The following is a 20,406-nucleotide window of genomic DNA, read 5'->3' on the forward strand; positions in this document are numbered from 1 at the left end:
GTGAGTCTATATTCAGCCCAATCTGCTCACTTTTTTCTAGTTTTCTTAAGAATAGCAACAACATAATAATTATTTTATTATTATTTGAATTGGTTATACATGCAGATAGAAAAAGCCCAAATCGTACAAAGGAATATGTACTGAAAAGGAAGTCTGTCACCCTGATTACTTGGTTCCCCTCCCATTTCTTTTACATCCTTCAGGAAAGGTTCCATGTATATACCAGCATATCTGTGCACTAATGGGATGTGTCTATTATCGAATGAGATGGAAATTGGGATTGTTAGAGTCATTAGGTCACTCCAGGAGAGAGGTACTTTAAAAAACAATCTGCAGCTTTAGCAAGAATTATCACATTTTTATTCCATTGGGAGGGAAATGTTATTATAATCTCTTTCCTCCCAGGAGAACTAGCTATGCCTTATTCTAGTAGCATGCAAACTATTTCTGCTGCATTTTAATTCCTTTGTAGTAATATCAGTGGTCAGTATTAAGTACACATTTTTGAACCCCGCTCAGAAGTCACTGCGGGAGTCGAGGCACCTGCGTCACCAGTTCAGAAGGTGTTTTGCAGCGACCAGTCTTCTTAGCCCTGTGGTTGCTGTGGAGGGATCCTATCATGGTTACTGCTCCTCCCAAGGGCTGCCTCCTGGTCTCTATGGGAATTGCCCAAAGGGAGCATGCAGAGCTGGGCTGGAATTCCCAGGAAATGCCTAAGAAAGGAGAAAGAGAAAATCACCTATCACTTGGAAGATACTAGATTCTGAAATCGATACCATAAAATCCAGGAGATTATCCCAATAAAAAACTGTTGTCATCTTTACTCAACCTCCTTCCCTCATCAGGTGCTCCCACAGCACTCAACGGAAGCTGGCTGGGGGCGGCTGGCAGCATCTGCTCTGGAATTGCTCTCTCTGGAAAATTAAGAGCAGCTCCAATGAGTGAACGGGCTGCCAACACTAAAGGTGTAGATAAGAAAGAGTATCCACACTCTGCCCGTGTTACTGTGGAAGACCAAGAGCAGAAAGACAGATGGTTCATCATGTTTAGCAGTTTATCTCCAAGACAGCACCTCCCACGGTGGCCTATCTCGGTATGGCTACCACCCAGAGTCTAGTTCTCGGCTCTGCTGGTCTGGAGATTGGATCTTGCCAGTACGTATAGCAGCAGTCGGGTTGGGGCCAGGTGGCGGGGACTGATCCACTAGCCAGATTCATAGGAAACAGATAAAACTAAAACAAAAACTTGGCAATGGGAGCCAAATTAAAATTAGAAGTTACTGAATGAGTGTGGTGCCAAAGCAAGATATGTTTGCTGGATGGTCACAGTGGCCTGTGTTTATCCATTAGGGTATCTTCTCCCTAGACAATTCCAGAAACGCGATGGCAAGCATCTGTGAAACACTTAGAACATTGCCTGACACACAAGAAGTCATTTAATCTTCGTAGTAGATAAAGTATAATCATTATCCCTATTTTACAGGTAGGGAAACTAAGGCTCAGAGGTTATTAGTAGCTTCTCAAGTGACACAGGTAGTCCATGACGGAGTCAGGATTCAAACTCTGTCTCACTGCTCCTGCTTGCATCTCTGAAACCCTGGACTTGCTGGCCCTAAATACTTGTTTTTGCGGGTGGTGAGCTGGCGTCCTCCCTCCTTCTAACGTGGAGATGACAGTACAGCTGCCAAGGAGCTCAGAGGTGTGTCTCTTGCGCCTGTTGACAGATTATCTATTCTAGAATCCTTCACCAGGTGGCCACCTGTAATTCCTCACCTGTAATTTCATCATCAAAGGGAAAGCCTGGGGGGCACGAGCAGCTTCAGCCTGCCAGTGTTCATTCTCCCTCAGTGCTGTTTGTCGCATACTTTGCTGCCTCCTGGTGCAAGTTCCATGTAATACAGGAGACTCAAAATCTCAGCATGCTCGTGGGACCTTTTATTGCTGACATCTTGTCTTTTATTTCCCACCCTGGGATGCTCTAGGTGGGAAAAGGACAACTCCTTTTGGTGAGGCTTACTTTCAAAGAGGCCCGTGATCTTTCTGCTCTTTGCCTCTGGAAAAATACATGTTGTCATCTATACAATGTTACATCTTAAAGCATCCTTCGACTCAGTCCTACACTCACATTTTACAGATGAGAACACTGAAGAGTTAAATCTGCTTCACGAGGAAGTCTCAGCAGATTTTCAGTAATTTGGGGACATTACTAGACCGCTGTCCCTCAGATCCTAAATGATTCCACATGTCTAGATGTAGAAGGACCTGTGAAGATTGCTGGTGGTGTTGGAAGGAGGAGGTTTTTTTATAAACTTATTTAATTCAATACATGTGCCACACACCATGCAAGGCAAGGGGGTCTTAGAGACTTACCTTTATGATATGAAGAATTGTTTTTCAAAGAACAAATTAACAGTGTGGACATCCTAAGTGCTTTCCCAAGCTTAATGTTTATTCACTGATTTTCTTTGCTTTCAGCTGTCCTTGGAGTTCACAATTTGCTCAATAATCCAAAGTTTGATGAAGAAACAACCAGCACTAAAGGTGGCAAAGGGCCTGTGAGAAGTAAGCTGACGTGGAATCTGTGGTTCTGTGAGACTTGGGAACCTCCAGGTTTGCTGGGAGGAGAGAGGCCTGTTGACCGGGCCTCCTAGTGAGTCCATACCTCTCTCCTGCAGGCTTTGAAGGTGGCTTTGTCAGTTCACCAAGGATCACTGGGCTCTGGGCAATGAAACCAGAATAGAGGTGCTGATAATGGGAGCTGTATCAGGCAGTGTAACTAGTAACAATCAGTTGTTTTGTCCAGAACACAGTCTCTTAGTGCCTCTGCTTAGGCAAAAGGTAAAATTGCTGATAAAGAGCTTTCGTAGTCAGCATAGAATGTGAACAGACTTTCAGTATCTTAGATAAGTTCTTGTCTCCATTTGAGTGTCTGTTTGTCTCAATAATGGATGCTTGTCATTAGAGTTTGAATACTCACTTCCACCAAAGAGCATGAAAAACACACAGGCATGGAATTACTGGCACAGAAAATTCCAGACTACGGTCTTCTATGTCACCATTGCCTGGGTATGTGTACTGGTCATTGGACTCTTCCCACTTACACGGCAGTCATCTACTAAATCCCTACTATGTGTTAGTGTGTTCTAGACTTCGGTACAAAGATGGTCCCTGCCTGTGGTGGGGATGGAACAATAGTCGGGTAGTTTTTGGTGTAATATGATCCAGGTGCTGTGAAAACTCGCCGAAGAGCACAGCTTTTCTAAGATTAATCATATTTTATTCTCTTTGATGGAAACTTGGGAAATGCTTTCTAGTCTCAGCAGCATATTTATAGATCATCATTTATACTGGGTAATTTACCCAGACAACGAGCAATATTCCTTTTATTTTCTTTCTGATTTCTTATGCATAGAGATGAAAAATGTTCATCCATTTTAGCTTCAATGTCAAAGGGTAACATTCTGACAACATGTTTACTATGAAAAGTTTGATGTATACCCTTCTGGGCTTTTACACATACACATACATATCATTAACTCTTTTTGAGATGTTATTTTTTTAGAGCAGTTTTAGGTTCACAGTAAAATTGAAAGGAAGTCACAGGGATTTCCCATATACCCCCTGCCCTTTCACATGCATAGCCTCCCCCATTATCAATATCCTGTGCCAAGTGGTACATGTGTTACAATTGATGAACCTGTGTTGGCGTATCATTATCACCCAAAGTTCATACTTTATATTAGGGTTCACTCTTGATGTCTTACATTCTATGGGTTTGGACAAATGTACGTATAATGACATGTATTCACCATTATAGTATCATACAGAACAATTTTACTGCCCTAAAAATCCTCTGTGCTCTGCCTATTCATCCCCCCCCCCCCAACTTCTGGCAAACGCTGACATTTTTACTGTTTCCATATTTTTGCCTTTTCCAGAATGTCATGTAGTTGGGATCATGCGGTATGTAGCCTATTCAGCCTGGCTTCTTAGTAATATTCATCTAAGGTTCCTCCGTGTCGTTTCATGGCTCAATAGCTCATTTCTTTTCACTGCTGAAGAAGATAACATTATCTGGTGACCACGGTTTATTTATCCATTCATCTACTGGAGGACATCTCGGTTGCTTCCAGGTTTTAGCAGTGATGAGTAAAGCTGCTATAAACATTCATGTGCAGGTTTTCGTGTAGACTTAAGTTTTCAACTTCTTTGGATCAATATCAAGGAGCATGATTACTGGAGCATGTGGTAGGAGTATGTTTAGTTTTGTAAGAAACCACCAAACTGTCTTCTAAAATGTCAGTATCATTTTGTGTTCTCACCAGTAAAGAATGAGAATTGCTGTTGCTCCAGCATTTGGTTTTGTTGGTGTTCTAGATTGTGACTGTTCTAATAGGTGTGTAGTGGTATCTCGTTGTTTTAATTTGCATTTCCCTGAGGATATATGATGTGGAGCATGTTTTCATATGTTTGCCATCTGTATATCATCTTTGGTGAGGTGTCTGTTAAGGTCTTTGGCCCATTTTTAATTAGGTTGTTTTCTCATTGTTGAGTTTTAAGAGTCCTTCATATGTATTTTGGATAATCCTGTATCAGATTTGTCATTTGCAAGTATTTTCTCCGGTCTGTTGTTCATCTGCTTATTCTGCTGACAGTATTTTCTGCAGAGAAGAAAGTTTTAATTTTAATGAAGTCTAGCCTATCAATTCTTTCTTTCATGCTTTATGCCTTTGGTGTTATATCTAAAAATTCATCACCAAACCCAGGTCATCTAGGTTTTATTCTGTTATCTTCTAGGAGTTTTATAGTTTTGCATTTTACATTTAGGTCTGTGATCCATTTTGAGTTAATCTTTGTAAAAGTGTAAGTTTTGTCAGCATTCTTTTTTTTTGTTTCTTGTGTTTTTTTTTTGCATGTGGATGTCCAGTTGTTTCAGCACCCATTTGCTAAAAAGACCATCTTTTCTCCAGTGCATTGTCTTTGCTCTTTTGTCAAAAATCAGTCGACTATGTATGTGGGTCTATTTGGGGGCTGTACTCTGTTCCATTGATTCTTTGCATATTCTTTCACAAATGCTACACTGTCCTGATTACTGTAGCTTTATAGTAAGTCTTAAAATCAGGTAGTGTCAGTCCTCCAACTTCGTTCTTCTCTTGCAATATCGTGTTAGCTGTTCTGGGTATTTTGCTTCTCCATATAAACTTTAGACTTTGTTAATATTGACAAAGTAACTTGCTGGGATTTTGACCGGGATTTTACTGAAGCTGTAGGTCAAGTTGGGATGTACTGACATCTTAACAATAGTCACTCTTCCTATCCGTGAACGTGGAATATCTCTCCATTTAGTGCTTCTTTTTTTTGGTTTTTGTTTTTGTTTTTGTTTTTCAATAGAATTTTGTAGTTTTCCTTATACCAATCTTGTACAGGTTTTGTCAGGTTTATATGTATTTCATTTTTCACTAAACTTTTTTTCAAATTGTGGTTCTCTTATCAGTACCTGTAGGTTTACCTCATTCTTTTAATGAATAGCATCTTATTATGTGATTTTGCTATAATTTATTTAACCATTTTCCTATTGATGTACCTTTTTTTAATCATGTTTTACTGTCCCAAGTAATACATCAGTGAGCCTCCTTGAATGTATATCTTTATGTATTCATTTTTGCATCTTAGCATTTCTTTTTTGCATCTCAGGTCTTGGGATTTGTTTATTATAGTCTGAAAGAGGTCTATATGGAGCAGCAATAACTGACCAGGGATGTTTTTTGGGGGGGTTGATTTTGCTGTAGGGCCTTCTACACTGTTGACTCCATGCAGTGTCAACTACTGAGCCTTCTTCTGATGGTGGTTGAGAAACATATATCTTTGAAACTGTAACTCAGAGCCATACCATTCTCACGCTTGCTTAGTTGAAAATAAGCTTGCTGTCATTGATATTAAAGTATTATTGGAATCAGAGCATATGAAAGAAAGGTCATTTTGGGGAGTGATTTTGACAGGAGACCTCTTACATTTTTTAAAAAAATTAAAACTTGTTTCTCAGATGTGGTCAAAGGTGAAAAGGTCAAGCCTATATTTGAGGAACCACCCAATCCCACAAATGTAGAAGTAAGTCTGCAGCAGATGAAAGCCAATGACCCCAGCCTGCAAGAAGTCAATCTCAACAACATTAAGGTATTTCATTATGATTGTTGTCAGTCACTTGATTTATCATGAGTTCAAAAAACAATGGACATGATTGATTACCTGCTTTTACACCTGTTTGCAGTCCTTTGAGTCACTAAGTTTGAGGCAAGATAGCCTATTCAAAAGAAGTGGGTTTAACAAAAGAGTGATTTCTAGAATTCTTTGAAAAGAAGCACAATAGTTATGTGAAACATAGTGTTTGGTTATCTATTGCTGAATACAAAATTACTCCAAAACTTAGAGGCTTAAAACATTTATTATTTCACACAGTTTCTGAATATGGGAATCAGGAAGTGGCTTAGCTGGGTAATCGGGGGCTCAGTGTCTCAATGAGGCTGTAGTGACTAGGGCCCGAGGACGTGCTTCCAAGATGGCGCACTCAAGCGGCTGTTGGCAGGAAGCCCCAGTTTCTTACCACATGGCCCTCTCCATAGGGCTGCCTGAGTGTCCTCACATCATGACAGCTGGCTTCCCCCACAGTGAGTGATCCAAGAGAAAGAGGGCAAGTAGGAAGCCATAATGCCTTTTATAACCTATTCTCTGAAGTCACTTCTAGTTTATTCTATTTGGCAGTAGAGAGAGGAAAAATATGTGTATGTGTGAGAAAGAGAGAGAGAGTGAGAGAGAGAGAGAGAGAGAGAGAGAACATTGTCTGACATCTGTTTTGTTTATTCTTTTTGGGCCAACTTCTGGCATTTAATAATAATAACCAATATTGAGTATTCACTATGTACCAGATCTTTTGCGAAATACTTGAACTCATTATCTCATTTAATCTTTAGTAGGACTTAAAGAGGTTAAGTTGCCTACAGTCACAGATATAGTCTGCAGCACATCTAGGACTCACGTCAACCTCTAGCCACGCCCCGTATTGTCTACCTCCTCAGTGGTCAGTACTGTGCTAAGTGCTGTAGAAGAGGGAGTAAGATACATGGTCTTTATTCTGAAGAACTTGTATTAGGAGAAAAACACTAAAGAAATAATTACAGCACGATGTGGGAAGTCCCCAAGTGTTATGGAACTGCAGTTAAGGAAAATTTTGATCCTGCCTAGGAGAGCCAATAAACAAAGGAGGTGATCTTTCAGCTGAGTTTTAAAAGGTGAATAGGAATTAATCAGAGAAAGGGACAAAGGAATTTCCAGGCAAAGGGAAAAGCATGTCTAAAGGTATGGAGGAGAGAAAGATCATGGTTAATTAAAAAAAAATAGCAAATAGCTCAGTCTGGTTAGAATATAGAGAATGAAAAAGAAGAAGAGGGTTATTCCTTCTTCAAGGTATGTGCATAATTCCTTGGTTAGTAAACAGCAAGGTGATGTCAGAATGTCCTATTGTATTAGATTCCCTTATTGGACTAGTGTTGCGGTTGCTAGGGATGGCTTGGTTGCTGGAAGATGGATGATGAATGTCTTTTAGAGGGATATCATGCAATTAGCCATCTAAACATATAAAGTATTTGAAAGCTGTGGATCCTTAGGTTGGGGTGGGAGTGCTGCCAATTGGTTCATCAACTGTCTGTATCTTTCCCATCTTAGAACATTCCAATTCCAACCCTGAAGGAATTTGCGAAGGCTCTGGAGACTAACACTCATGTAATGAAGTTCAGCCTGGCTGCAACCCGCAGCAATGACCCAGTAGCGATTGTGAGTAAAATTCTCAGAAATATAACAGGAAAATATTTAATTCATTAGAAACTCCTTCTAATTTGTTTGATCCATTAACAATTTTTAGATCTAGTAAATTTATTTTCTGCACAGTTAATAAACAAAGTTAGTTATACAGAGACAGTGAAATAGAACCCAGTGGTCAAGCACTTTGAATTAACTAGAGTTTTGTTAGCATTACACTTTTAAGAAAAAGAAACAAGATTAGTTTAGGCATTTAGCTAAATAAATATTTAGATTCTGTTCTGGGCTTAGTACAACTTTTCTGAAACTTTTGCATCTACAGTAACATTCTGTCACGATCAATGGATATTACAACACCCCCAAATCCTACAGGAACTTGGCACATATAAAAATATTAAAGTGTATTTCATTTTAGTTTTTGAAATGGATTACTATGTTTCAAAAATATTTTAACAACCAAATCTTAGAACATTTTTTGTTTGACACTATCAACATGAATATGAAGAAAAAAAGAAAACCAAAAGCCCTTCTATCCACTTCAGATAATTCAGCTACATATGGAAGCCCTTGACCCACGTAAATACAGCTGTCATCACCATCATCAGTGTTAGTCCTATTAATAACTAACATTTTTTGAGCAATTAGTAAATTCTAGCACTGATCTCTATGCTTTACACACGTCTCACCTAATCCTCACTATACTACTATAAGGGACGTACTATTACTAGTTCCTACTTTAACAAATGAGCAATCTGAGGTTCAGAGAGGTGAATTAATTTTTCAAGGTAACACAACCAGTAAGCAGCAGCGTCAGGAGTCACCACTAGGTCTTTCTGGTTTCACAACTAGATGCTTAACCATCAAGCTACGCTATATTTACACACAATGCCTCGCTGTCAAACATTTGCTAAAATGTCAGTTATCAGGAGCCTAAGCATCAACCTGTGGTTGGTTCTACAGCATCTGATGCTCAGCCCTTGAATAAAGCTAAAAAAAGCCAAAAGTTTTCTTGACTTGATGATGTGATTTAAAGTAACGTGTCTTTTGGAAGGTCTAAAATACCCTTAAAAATAGACAACATGGGGGCAGCCAGTTAGCTCAGTTGGTTAGAGCGCGGTGCTCTTAAACAACAAGGTTGCCGGTTTAATCCCCACATGGGCCACTGTGAGCTGCGCCCCCCACAACTGGATTGAAACAACTACTTGACTTGTAGCTGATGAGTCCTGGAAAAACACTTAAAATAAATGAAAGGTAAAAAAAATAGAGAACATGAAAGTGATGACGACCTCTTACAGTACTGGTGCAGAGTAGATGTTTGAAAATACTTATTAAATGAACGAATGAATGTGCCCTCCAGCCCCTCAGCATAGAGAATATTTCCATGATGATAACAGTAAACTTGAAGTAAGCACTCATGTAAAAGAGGGACTAAACTACAAAATTGATGTTTTTACCAGCAATTATTACATATCTAAATTTGTAGTTTGAAAGTAGTTTTGAATTTGAAACCAATCGTTAAAATAGCAAAAGAGCACAACTAGATCATTGGTAAGGTGAAATTAGCAATTTAAAGATTCTTAGCTGTGTTTGATTTTGTATAACCTCTGCCTTTTAGTAGATTTGTTTCCAATAAAGCAAAAATGTTCACAATACATTTTGTATGTAAGTGACTAAAGGGATAAATAAAGGAATGATTTCTCACTGCTATTTAATATATTATTTACAGTAAAATGGCAGGGATGGGGATAGTTTATAGTCCAGGGTCTACTAGTAAATAATCTAACTTCTACTCTAGGTCAAGTAGATAACTTGGGAAGTGAACTAAATAAATTCTGAGTATAATAATCCCTTTGATACTGTTGTTAATACAACAGCTATGAGCTGAATGCATACCATGTGACAAACACACCATATAATTGTGAGGAATAATTGCTATCCCTAAGGGTGTGAAGAGAAAAGCCTCTATTGGCCTCATTCGGCTCTATTCCTGGATAGCCCACCTCTCACCTTGCTGCCCCCAGATGATTTCCCTGTCATCTATGCCATTTGTCAGGAAAGAACCTTTCTATAAGTCGAAAACTGGCTGATTACCTCACAGGCAATAGAGATCTTTAGACTTGCTGTTAAGAAAGAAAAATCAACATCAAAGCAAAGAGCTTCAAGACATTTTCCTATTAAGTTTCAAAAACTGATTCCACGAGGCACTTGTGGGATCATTGTGAATGTAGACAAGCTATGTTTCTGTGAGTTAGCATTATGAGAATTTTACAGATGAGGCAACTGAGGCTCAGAGAGGTTGAGTAACTTAACTAAGATTACACAGCATGTGGCCACTCCAAGTAAATTTAAGTGACCTATAATCAAGTTTAGTTCACCATGCACCAAGTACTTCCATATAACCACATCTATAGAAGTGAGTATTGATGGAACTTGCCCTCACTGAATGCTAATATAGAGGAAAAGCCCAAATATATAAAAAATGCTATTATTATTAACAAAGATGCCATAAAAATCAAGAATTTAGTACAGGACTGTGCAATAAAAAAAAAATGACAGCCACAAATGTGATCCACATGTATAATTTAAAATTTTCTAGTAGTTATATTAAAAAAACAAAAAGAAATAGATTAAATTAATTATAATAATGTATTTTACTTAAACCAATATATCCAATATATTATTTCAAAATGTAAGTTGAAAATATACTATGGTATCTTACCTAACTTTTTTTCATACTACGTCTTTGAAATCTGGTGTTTGTTTTACATTTACAACACGTCTCAATTCAGACCAGCCATTTTTAAAGGGCTCAATAGCCACATGTGTCTTGTGGCTACCATTTGGATGGCACAGGTTTGGACAGTGCAGAAAACTGCATTTTCATACAATACAGTAAAGTACAGAAACAAAACCTTCTCTTTAAAAATGTATTTCTACTCTAATGATTTCTGTAACATTTAATAAATCTAATCTTTATTTTACTAATGTTATTATTGCCAGCACATGTAATAGATGCTCAAATATTTGCTGAACTGACGAACTTGGGCCTACAGCCCAGGGTTATGCTTGGCTGAGTCTCTCCTGTTTTGTTCAGTATGAGAAAAGTGTTTTCTCAAGTTTAAAAGAAATTGGCAAGATCCTGGCTGCTTGCCAGGAGGTCCTACAACTTTTTTATAAAGGCGTAATTGCTCTGACAGTTGGATTCTAATAATGAAAGTAAATCCCAAAGCTTGGAGCATCCATACGGAAAGGCCTGATGCATTCCCTTCTGGTGCTCTAATTAAAATGTGTACATTTAATTCTAATTAAAGACCAGGCCCTGAATAAATGTGCTTTCATTTACATGGTGTACAATGATGTCAGTCCAAATCTTTGAGCTCTCTTTGTAGGTCAAGGGACCGCTTGACTAATACTCAGGATTATTCTTCTAGTCAGGTGGTTCTCACCTCAGGGCAGTTTTGCCCTCCAGGGCACATTTGGCAGTGCCTGCAGATATTTTTGGTTGTCATGACTGGGAGGGGCACTGTTGGCATTTGGTGGATCTCAGAGGCTGCTAATTCTCCCATAATACACAGTACAACCTCCCACAACAAAGAATTACCTGCCTCAAATGTCAATAGTGCCAAAGCTGAGAAACCCTGTACTTGTCTCAAGTTGGATTCCTTCTCTTCTTCCTTCTTCCTGTTTTTTCCTCCATAAAACAATGTAAATAATTTAGAAGTTCCTTGTTCTGTTCCCCCAGAGCAATCACTATTAGTTTGTTTTTCATTCTTCTAGTTGTTGCCTTTATGACTTTAATTAAAGTGGCTGTCAATCCTGGATGGACATTAGTCACCTGCAGAGCTTTTAAAAAATGCAGCTGTTCAGGCCACCACCTGAGATGCTGATTTAATTCATCTGGGGTGGGGCCCAAGCATTGGTATGTTTTTTAAAGGCTTCTGGGTCATTTCAATATGTAGCCAAGGTAGAAAAACACAGATCTACATATATTTGTATTTTTAATTTATCACCTTAGATAATTTTTGGTCTTGCATTAGAAAAGATAGGGGCATTTTTATACTCATTCTACCTTCTATCGCTCCTTCTACCGCTAAATTGTAGTTATTCTATTATCTTTACACACTTGAACTTTATGTATCGTAGGTCATTATATTTTACGTTATGTATATAGATTGACTCCAAAATTTAAAACTTGTTACCAGCATTTACAATTATCTGGCTATATAAATATATAAATCTCTGTTTTCATGGGCCTTACAGTCTAGTCACTAATGTAGATCTGATTTTTCTTTCTTTATAAGTAACATTTTTTCTTGCTAGAAACTTCTAGGACTCTCTCTTTTCCATTAGAGTTCTGAAATTTTATTTGTACCCATTTATGAGTCTTTTTATTCATTCTTCTCAGCCTCCAGTGTGTTCTTTCAGGTAAAGACTTGTAGCTTTCTTCAATGGTGGGAAGTTTTTCCCTATTTTATAGTTTCTTCCTTTCTGTTGTTTTTTTGTTGTCGTACTCCTTTTGAAACTCTGATGAATTCTGATCTTCTGTAGCTTTCCTCCATATCTCTTAACATTTCCCTTATGTTTTCTATCTCCATCTTTTTCCTCTATGTTCTTGGAAATATCCTCAGCTTTATCTTCTAGCTCACCAGCTTGGTCTTTAGCCATGCTCATTTTATAATTCTGATACTTATTACTTTTCTTTATTTCAATGTATTATGTTAAATTTTCAAAACGTTTTCTTGTTCTTATTTCTCTTTTGTTTCATAATAGTATTTATTTTATGGATATAGTGTATTCTCTTTCTTTTATCTAGTTTTGGGTGAGAAAGGGAGAAGAACAATTAGAGTAAATACATTTGTTTCTGTTCCTGGAACAATATTTGTTCTCTCTATGTCATGTTGTCCTGTAGGGTAGATTTCCATAAATTTCAATCCTGGGCATAGCTGCCTCTCCCCCTTTCACTGACACTATCTGGTGATGGTCTGGAGGTGCCTCGGTTTCTGCACTGCTTCTCTCTCAGGTCCTAGCACCCTCACGAGAGGCTCTTCCAGGAAGATTTTTCCCTGATAGTTGTGCTGGCAGTTACTCTCTTTCCAGGAAGTTGAGGGAAGGGTAGTGTGCTGTCCATCTGCTCTAGTTGTTACATGTGTTCCTTAGGCAGTTCTTTAATGAAATGCCCCAGTTGGGACTTAACCCCTGGTATCGCAGGCAACTTTGTGCTAATTTCTCCACCAATCTTTCTATTTCCTGTATTTTAGCAGTTCTTCAAGATAATGGCCCCCCTTTTTTGTTTTCTTGTACCGTGAGAGTTCCAGTCACTTAAAAATTTTATCTTTTCTTTATGAAGTGGAAAACTTTGGGAGCAAGGTGAACAGACAGATGCATGTGTGCAGTCTGTGGGCTTGAACTAGGAGTCTCCAGAGGGTTTGCCACTCTGAGTGGTGACTTTGTTCCAAAAGTTGTCTTTGAGGAACTCTGATTTCTAGATGACCTGATGATGTGACAAAATCAGTAGTCCCCTAATGCTAGTCAATTGTAAAGTTTTTTATCCATTCATAATAAAAGGGACAAAATAAAATAATTCTGAGATTATATCCTTTCTACATGTTTCCTAATGTTAAAATGTCGTTTCTCAACAACAAAAAAAATGACAATAACAGATGACAGTGGGTTTTTTAAAATGTCCTTATGTAACAAAACAAAGTTGGTAATCTTACGTCAGCATCTTTTTTTCCTTTTTCCTTTTTTTCAGTTTTATAGTATGTGAGATTCATAAGTCTAGGCTGCTGGACTAAACACTGTTTTTGAGTTTTAAATCATTATCTTTGTTACTTGGAGATGAAAGTATGATTTAACTAAGGTTTTAAGTACTGTAAAAATATCTATTTAATTTGGGGGTGGGGAGTTCAGGAAGTAAATCTTTGGAAACCCTAATGGTTATTTATTTTTTGTATAATAAGGCTTTTGCAGATATGCTGAAAGTAAACAAGACCTTGAAAAGTCTAAACATAGAATCCAATTTTATAACTGGAACTGGGATCCTGGCCCTGGTAGAGGCACTGAGAGAAAATGACACCTTGACGGAGATCAAGATTGACAACCAGGTAAACTAACTCACAGGGTACGTGTGAAAGGAGGGAATGCCACAATGGAGTGAATTAAAAGAAACAGCTCTGTCACTCAGTTTGGTGTGCTGGCTTTCCTGTAAATTATACCAGCTTCTGGTCTGTGGGGTGTGTGGGAGAGAGCATGTTAATAATTAAGCAGTGCACAGTGGGGCAACCTAGCACATAAAGAGCCAGCCATTTCCCAGCCCTAGGCTAGTCAAGCACCAGAGGAGAAAGAGAGGAGGTAGGGACAGAAGTGTGACAGCTGCTTTGTTCAGCCATCATCACTGTTGCCTCTTAGCAGAATCTCACCCCAGTGCTTTCCCAGCTTTATTGTTTGCCTCTTACTGGGACTACGGCTATAAGGAGAAAGCAGAGTGACCATGCCCAGAGACAGACTCCTTGTCCCTAGATGGAGGCCGCCAGAGCTGAAAGAAAGAGCAGACCAGGCTTCTGCAGTCTGATGCTGGCCACAGAGCCCATTTAAAAGAATCTGGGTTCTAGAAGATGATCTGGTTTAGATTAGCAGGCCACACCCACAGTTTGATCACAGTCTCAGCTCTGTTGCAGCATTTCTCAGGCTCTCATCAACAGCCAAAGCAAGCTGCTTTTCCCTAGAGCCACCACTTCCTGTCCCCTGAAGACCTCTTTTTCCCAGCATCAGCCTGCAATGCCTCCAGAGTTGTTCTGCTGGCTTCAGCTGGCTTCTGTCCACAGACAGCAAGCCTTAGTTCTCAGCATGATGCTGTGCCCTGCCCTTTCAGCTACAGAGAAGTGTCTGCAATGAGATTTAGTGAATCTGAGGGGTCTAGACTCTATAAAGTAGAAAGAAAGGGCCATCGAGGATAGAGCAAGGAGACTTGCTCGATGAGCATTCCCCTGTCGGGTGGTAGGTAGGAGGGACAGTGGGGGACGTGCCAGTTGAGATTACGCGCTACATGTCTGGGAAATTTCCTGGTCTAGACCCTTCCAAGATCTGATAAAGCCCCAGGGTCCCACCCAGGATTTTTGCCTAAGCCTGAAGACCCCCAACAGGTGCCATGAACAGCGCTGCTCTCCATTTTCGCTAACCAGGACAAGCAGGTTGTAGAGCGCAGGTCCTCTGTCCCTGGACTCCTACTGAGGCTTGTTGCCATAGGAGCAGGGGAAGGCCGCCAGGAGACAGGTGGCCTTCACTCTCACACTCCCCAGAAGGGAAGCTACAGCTTTCCAAATGCAGAAGTGTGGAGGGGAGCACAAGGGAATGACCAAATACACACAGGAGGTGCTCGATGCTGTGTATCTTGATGTGTATTCAGCTGCTGGCAAATTAAAAAAGAGTCATCAGGGAGTGGGAGAGCAGGAAAACAAGCTAGAGAGAAATATGAAGTGAGAGAAAAGAAGTGCTAGCTCAGGGGTGTTTATCAGATAGACTAGTGTCAGGAAGACATTGAGGGCTCTTAGTAAATATTTCCAGGAGATCTAAGACAGAAGTGGATACCTTCTTCCAAAGTGTATTTAACTTTTTGTGTTGGTTTAGGCCATTGTGAAACCCCATATCTGAAACAATGTGCTAGACGCTCTTCCTAGTTCCTTGTAAAATACTATCTAGTTAGGGTTGCCAGATAAAATACAGCTGAATTTGAATTTCAGATAAGCAACGTTTAATTTTTAGTATGTGTCTCGTGAAATATTTGGGACATACTTATACTAAAAAATTATTTATTGTTTATTGAAATTCAAATTTAACTGAATGTCCTATATTTTTATTTGCTGAATCTGACAAACTTATACCTAGTGAATGAGCTGAAATCCTGATAATTTAGAATAGAGCAGCTTTTTATAATGCCTGTGTAATAGACTCTGAAGTATGAAGTCTGAACTTGCTCTCTTAAATCCCTTCCAAATCATTAACCTCATCACTCCTCTTTAGTCACCTAGGAATGGATTTGTGTAATTTTTCAACTTCAGTCCCCCAGTATGCCTCTGAAATGGCTTCTCTTTACTTGTGACAAGAAAGAGGATTAAGTTCTAGAATAACCAGGAAAATTCTTTGCTTTATGCCAAGAATGAGGAAATTCAGAGTCAAAACTTGATTTCCATCCACAGTTTTGTTCATTGACTCAATGACTGTTAGAAGTAAATCTCAGTTTCCTCATCTGTCTAATGGAGGGTTTGAAATAAAACAATCTGTAAGACAGTTTCTTCAGGCAGGACCAGCTGCTGAGACCAAGTGAGCATAATTGCATTAGACAGCTGCACCAGAGAGAGGGCGTGCTAAGAACCCACCAGTGGGGCAGGTGGGGCACGCCGCCATGGCTGGGCTCCAGGTAAATATGTAATAATTTAATCAGTTGCCCCATGAGAAGGACAGTCTGGTGCACATTCATGAAACAGATGGGCAGCTGCTAAATAAATTTGAGTAGAGAAAAGAGGTCACTTCAAAACAGAAGGTGATCTGAAGAAATGTATTCTTAAACATTTATTTTTTTTCTTTGTATTTAGTAACTTAAAATTAAAAAGGGAAACGTACTATTCAAATTACGAGAAATTTTGGTGTCACTTTGGTACCCTGGATTTATACAACACAAAAGACCTAAATCAAAATAAGATTCAGGTTGAGAAAGGAAGATGCTTTATATTATATTACTTTCTCTTCTTCTTTTCTATGCTCCCTCCCAATATAATTTTCTTCAGGTCCTACATCCTTCATATTCACCATCAGCTCACCCATCCTCCAAGTTACCCAAGTGCAGGACTCCAAACACTTGAAATTTGTGAGGGGAAGTAAAGGAACTTCCATGTCATCCCTCTCAGTCAGCCACATCCACCATGAGCTCCTTCTGCCCTTGGATAAGACCACTTTAGCCCACTCCAGGGGCATAAGCCATAACTATGGCAGCCCCATAACTATGGCAGCCCCAACCTTAGCTCAAGTCTCAATCCTTAATAGAGTCCCACTGTTCTAAAGTGTGTCATGAGCTAAAGTTGCTCATAAAACTAGGAAATCAGTATCTTTGACTTTTTTGCTGCCTTTTCCTCCCATAGACCTACAAAGCTTAGATCGCTAATCTCTACCCTGTGGATTTCTAGAATTGTTCTTTTCTGACTGGAAGTGTCACATTTTGTTAATTTCTTGGTGAGAGACTTGTTTGACAGGTTGAAAAGAGGGATGAGTAGCAAAGAATTAAGCCTTAGAACTTGCCTAGGACACAAAAGTTTCTCCATAAATTTTTCTCCTTCATCTATTCCATACTTAAATTTTCCAAATTTAAAAGGTATATAGATTTTAATATATTATAAAGCAATTCAACTGCGTGATACTGGCGCAGAAATAGACTGACAGAGTAAGAGCCCAGAAATACATCAGGTATACCTGAGAATTTTGCAGTGAAGTGGTTGGTATTTCAAATCATTGAGAGAAGAATGAAGTATAAGATAGTGAGACAATTTGCTAGCATTTTGCAACAAAATAAAGTTGAGGCTCTACGTTCTTATACTAAAATTCATTCCAGATGAAATCAAGATTTAAATATTACAGTATATAAAATCATAAAACAAATGGAAGAAATCAGGAGGAGTAGAGAGACTTCCTAAACATGACATAAAATCTAGATTGTTAAATTTGACCATATGAAAAGGTAAAAAGTTCTTTAAAGTAATCAAAAGAAAGAAAGACAAACGGAGCAAAGTATTTTCAGCAAATTTTCCTAATATGTAGGAAATTTGCAAATCAATTTTAAAAAGAAAACACAGCACTATAACCTGGGAGAAAAACAGGCAAATGACAGAGATTGGTAGTTTCCCCAAAAAAAGGAAATACAAATGCATGAGAAAATTGTTCTTATTTGTAATTTGAGAAAAGCAAATTAAATCAATTAAATATATACAAGTAAAATATAAGTTTTACCTTTTGGATTGATAATGTCTGAAAAGATTGACAATATCTGATGTTGTCTAGAATAGGGAAAACAGTAACTCAAACATTGTTAGCAGAAGTAAAATTTGTCATAACCTTTGAGGATAAGTCAGTAATATATCAAAATTTAAAATATGCTTACGCTTGGACCCGGCTAAAATTTGCCCTACAAGCACACTTGCAGAAATGCCCCCAGGATATATTGTGTGTGCAAGGGAAGTGCACTGCAGTATGGTTTGGAATAGTAGAAACTGAAAGTAATGTAACGGTCATTAGGAGCCAGCTAAATGAATTATGATTCAGTGCTACAATGCAATGCTATGCAGTATTGGGTGAGGAAAACATATATTAACCTCCATGAATAGGTGTTCTTAATGTCAAGTGAAAAACGCGAGAACAATATGCTAGTAGAATACATTTCTGTGATAAAAAAGCATAGACATACACGTGATTACGTAGATATGAATGCCCAGAAAATGTTCACAGGGATTAATACTACATGCCAAACCGGCTTTCCTCTGTGAGGAATGGGAATATTAGGGGAAGAGAGCTTTTATATTTTGTACACGTTTTTGTTTGCTTTTCCTAAACAAGCCTGTACTTTTTACTCTAAATAATTTAATGAATATATTATGAAAAAATATACTATGTTCCTTAAATTTAAGTTCTTCTTTTTATGTGCTGCCAGTTTTTTAAAACTCTACTTTTAATTTTGTAATTATTCTGTGTCTCAACTTAAAAGACCAACAAAAAACCTCTTTTCACAAACTTAAAAACCTTGGGGATTTTTCTATAGCCCAGTAACTAACCCCTTTAGTTTTTGAGGATTCATCTGGCTATGGTTTGAACCACAGTTAAACCTCTTGGAGGCTTCCTGGAGAGACTCTGCTGAGAGACAATGGTCCATCGCTTGATGATCTTTAATTATTTTTGGATATGAATCCTGGAATAGAAAATTCAGTAATAGGATTGATTGCTGTAAGACAGTTTCACTATTAAAAACATCCTTTATTTAAACCACAGATACTGGGGTAAATTGGAAACACCAGATATTAATTTTGCTTTAATTTTACATCTGGAATCATATTTTCCTTCATAAATAATTGGTTTAGTCTTTTCAGGTTAGCATGGCTACTGATATGACTATCTGTTGGTTTTTGCCCCTAGATAAGGAGCAAATGACTGCATGAGAGAAAATATCTCAAGCGACTTTGTCGCATTCAATTAGAGACTTTTGCCTCTTTGCTTTTTTGTCTAACAAGTAGTCATGTATCTTTCCTATGCAAGTAACTGTTTCCTCTTTCTTCTTGGTCGTTCTGTGTATGTGTCTGCACCTGCAACCAGAGACAGCAGTTGGGAACAGCCGTAGAGATGGAAATTGCTCAGATGCTCGAGGAGAATTCAAGGATCCTCAAGTTTGGATATCAGTTTACGAAGCAAGGGCCACGAACAAGGGTGGCAGCTGCCATCACAAAGAATAATGACCTGGGTAATGTAGCCATAATACATGCTTTTAGCAATGAGAAAAACATGGTGACCATTCATTTCTCCACTTCAGATACAACCTCTCACCATTCCACTGGCCTTGGGTGCAAGCCCTTCATCAAAGGCACATGTTACATGGCCGTGGAAATCCTCATCAGTTTCAGTGTTTGAGTTTTACTGTAGCATTCTCTCAAGAACTATTTTTTTATTTCTTCCAGACAGCTTTTGATATTTGCTCGATTTCCTTTATGTATTTGCTTCTCCTTTCCTTACTTCTTACATGTAATCGCCCTCTCTTGTTATCTGCACCAGAAGATGGACACAATGACATGGAAATTCCTAGTTCACTTATGTTTGAGTCCTATGTTTTTTTACTTGGGTTTAAATATGGTTATGTCTGATACTTTGGTGATTTACATGTGAAATGAACTGATGGAACTAGTTCTGAAAGTAAACTCAGAAGTAGCTTTCTCAGTTATCCTCTGACCTTTCCTGCTGCCCCTACTCTTTGCTGAGGATCTGTGGCATTTTTTGTTGTTGTTACAATGAGGAAGTTCACCACAGCACAGAAGAATGCAGGTGTAGACAGTCCACTTGGCAAGCAGTCAGCCAATAGCAGGCCTCAGTCCTCAGTTTGAGGTTGAGGGACACAATGCTTGACTTTGGACAGGAGAACTGGGCAAGGCGTTCCAGCAGGTGTAGTGCTGGCTGTGGGGAGGATTCAGATAGTGAACAAGGCAGAAGCTAACAGTTAGAACTGGAAGCGGGCAGGTAATGGTTAGTGTCCAGTTCCCTGCCCACACATGCTTAGCCAAGACCCTGTGGCGCAGCCAAGTTGCCGTGTGTGGCGTCCAGAGGCTGGCCGGGCATATGGCAGTGCTTGCCTTCAGGGTGCAGAAGGTGAATCTAAGGAGGCAGCCCAGTAAACAGGGATTTGGGGAAGGACGAAGGCAGTAGTCGGAAGGCACCTAGGGAAAGCACACGGGGCTGACAGCTGAACAACACGGAGACCACAGAACACAGGCAAAACAAGTGATTTGAAGTAAACAGAGGCAATCCTGACTCCAGGGACAGCATCCATAGGCAACAGCTTTGGTCTAATTTT

At 39.0% G+C, this 20,406-nt stretch overlaps 1 protein-coding gene across 5 annotated transcripts in view; it reads left to right on the top strand.

The window, feature by feature from the left end:
• TMOD2 (tropomodulin 2) overlaps positions 1-20,406 on the top strand; it is a 48,785-nt gene that overhangs the window by 19,802 nt on the left and 8,577 nt on the right. For all 5 annotated transcript variants that reach the window (XM_081049166.1, XM_081049165.1, XM_081049162.1 and 2 more), the window contains exons 5-9: positions 2,475-2,561; positions 6,043-6,173; positions 7,719-7,826; positions 13,772-13,915; positions 19,161-19,305. In XM_081049166.1, the coding sequence (XP_080905292.1) occupies positions 2,475-2,561; positions 6,043-6,173; positions 7,719-7,826; positions 13,772-13,915; positions 19,161-19,305 (615 nt within the window). The remainder of the gene's footprint in view (positions 1-2,474; positions 2,562-6,042; positions 6,174-7,718; positions 7,827-13,771; positions 13,916-19,160; positions 19,306-20,406) is intronic.

The sequence above is a fragment of the Rhinolophus hipposideros genome, assembly GCF_964194185.1.
Source record: "Rhinolophus hipposideros genome assembly, chromosome: 5".
NCBI lineage: Eukaryota > Metazoa > Chordata > Mammalia > Chiroptera > Rhinolophidae > Rhinolophus > Rhinolophus hipposideros.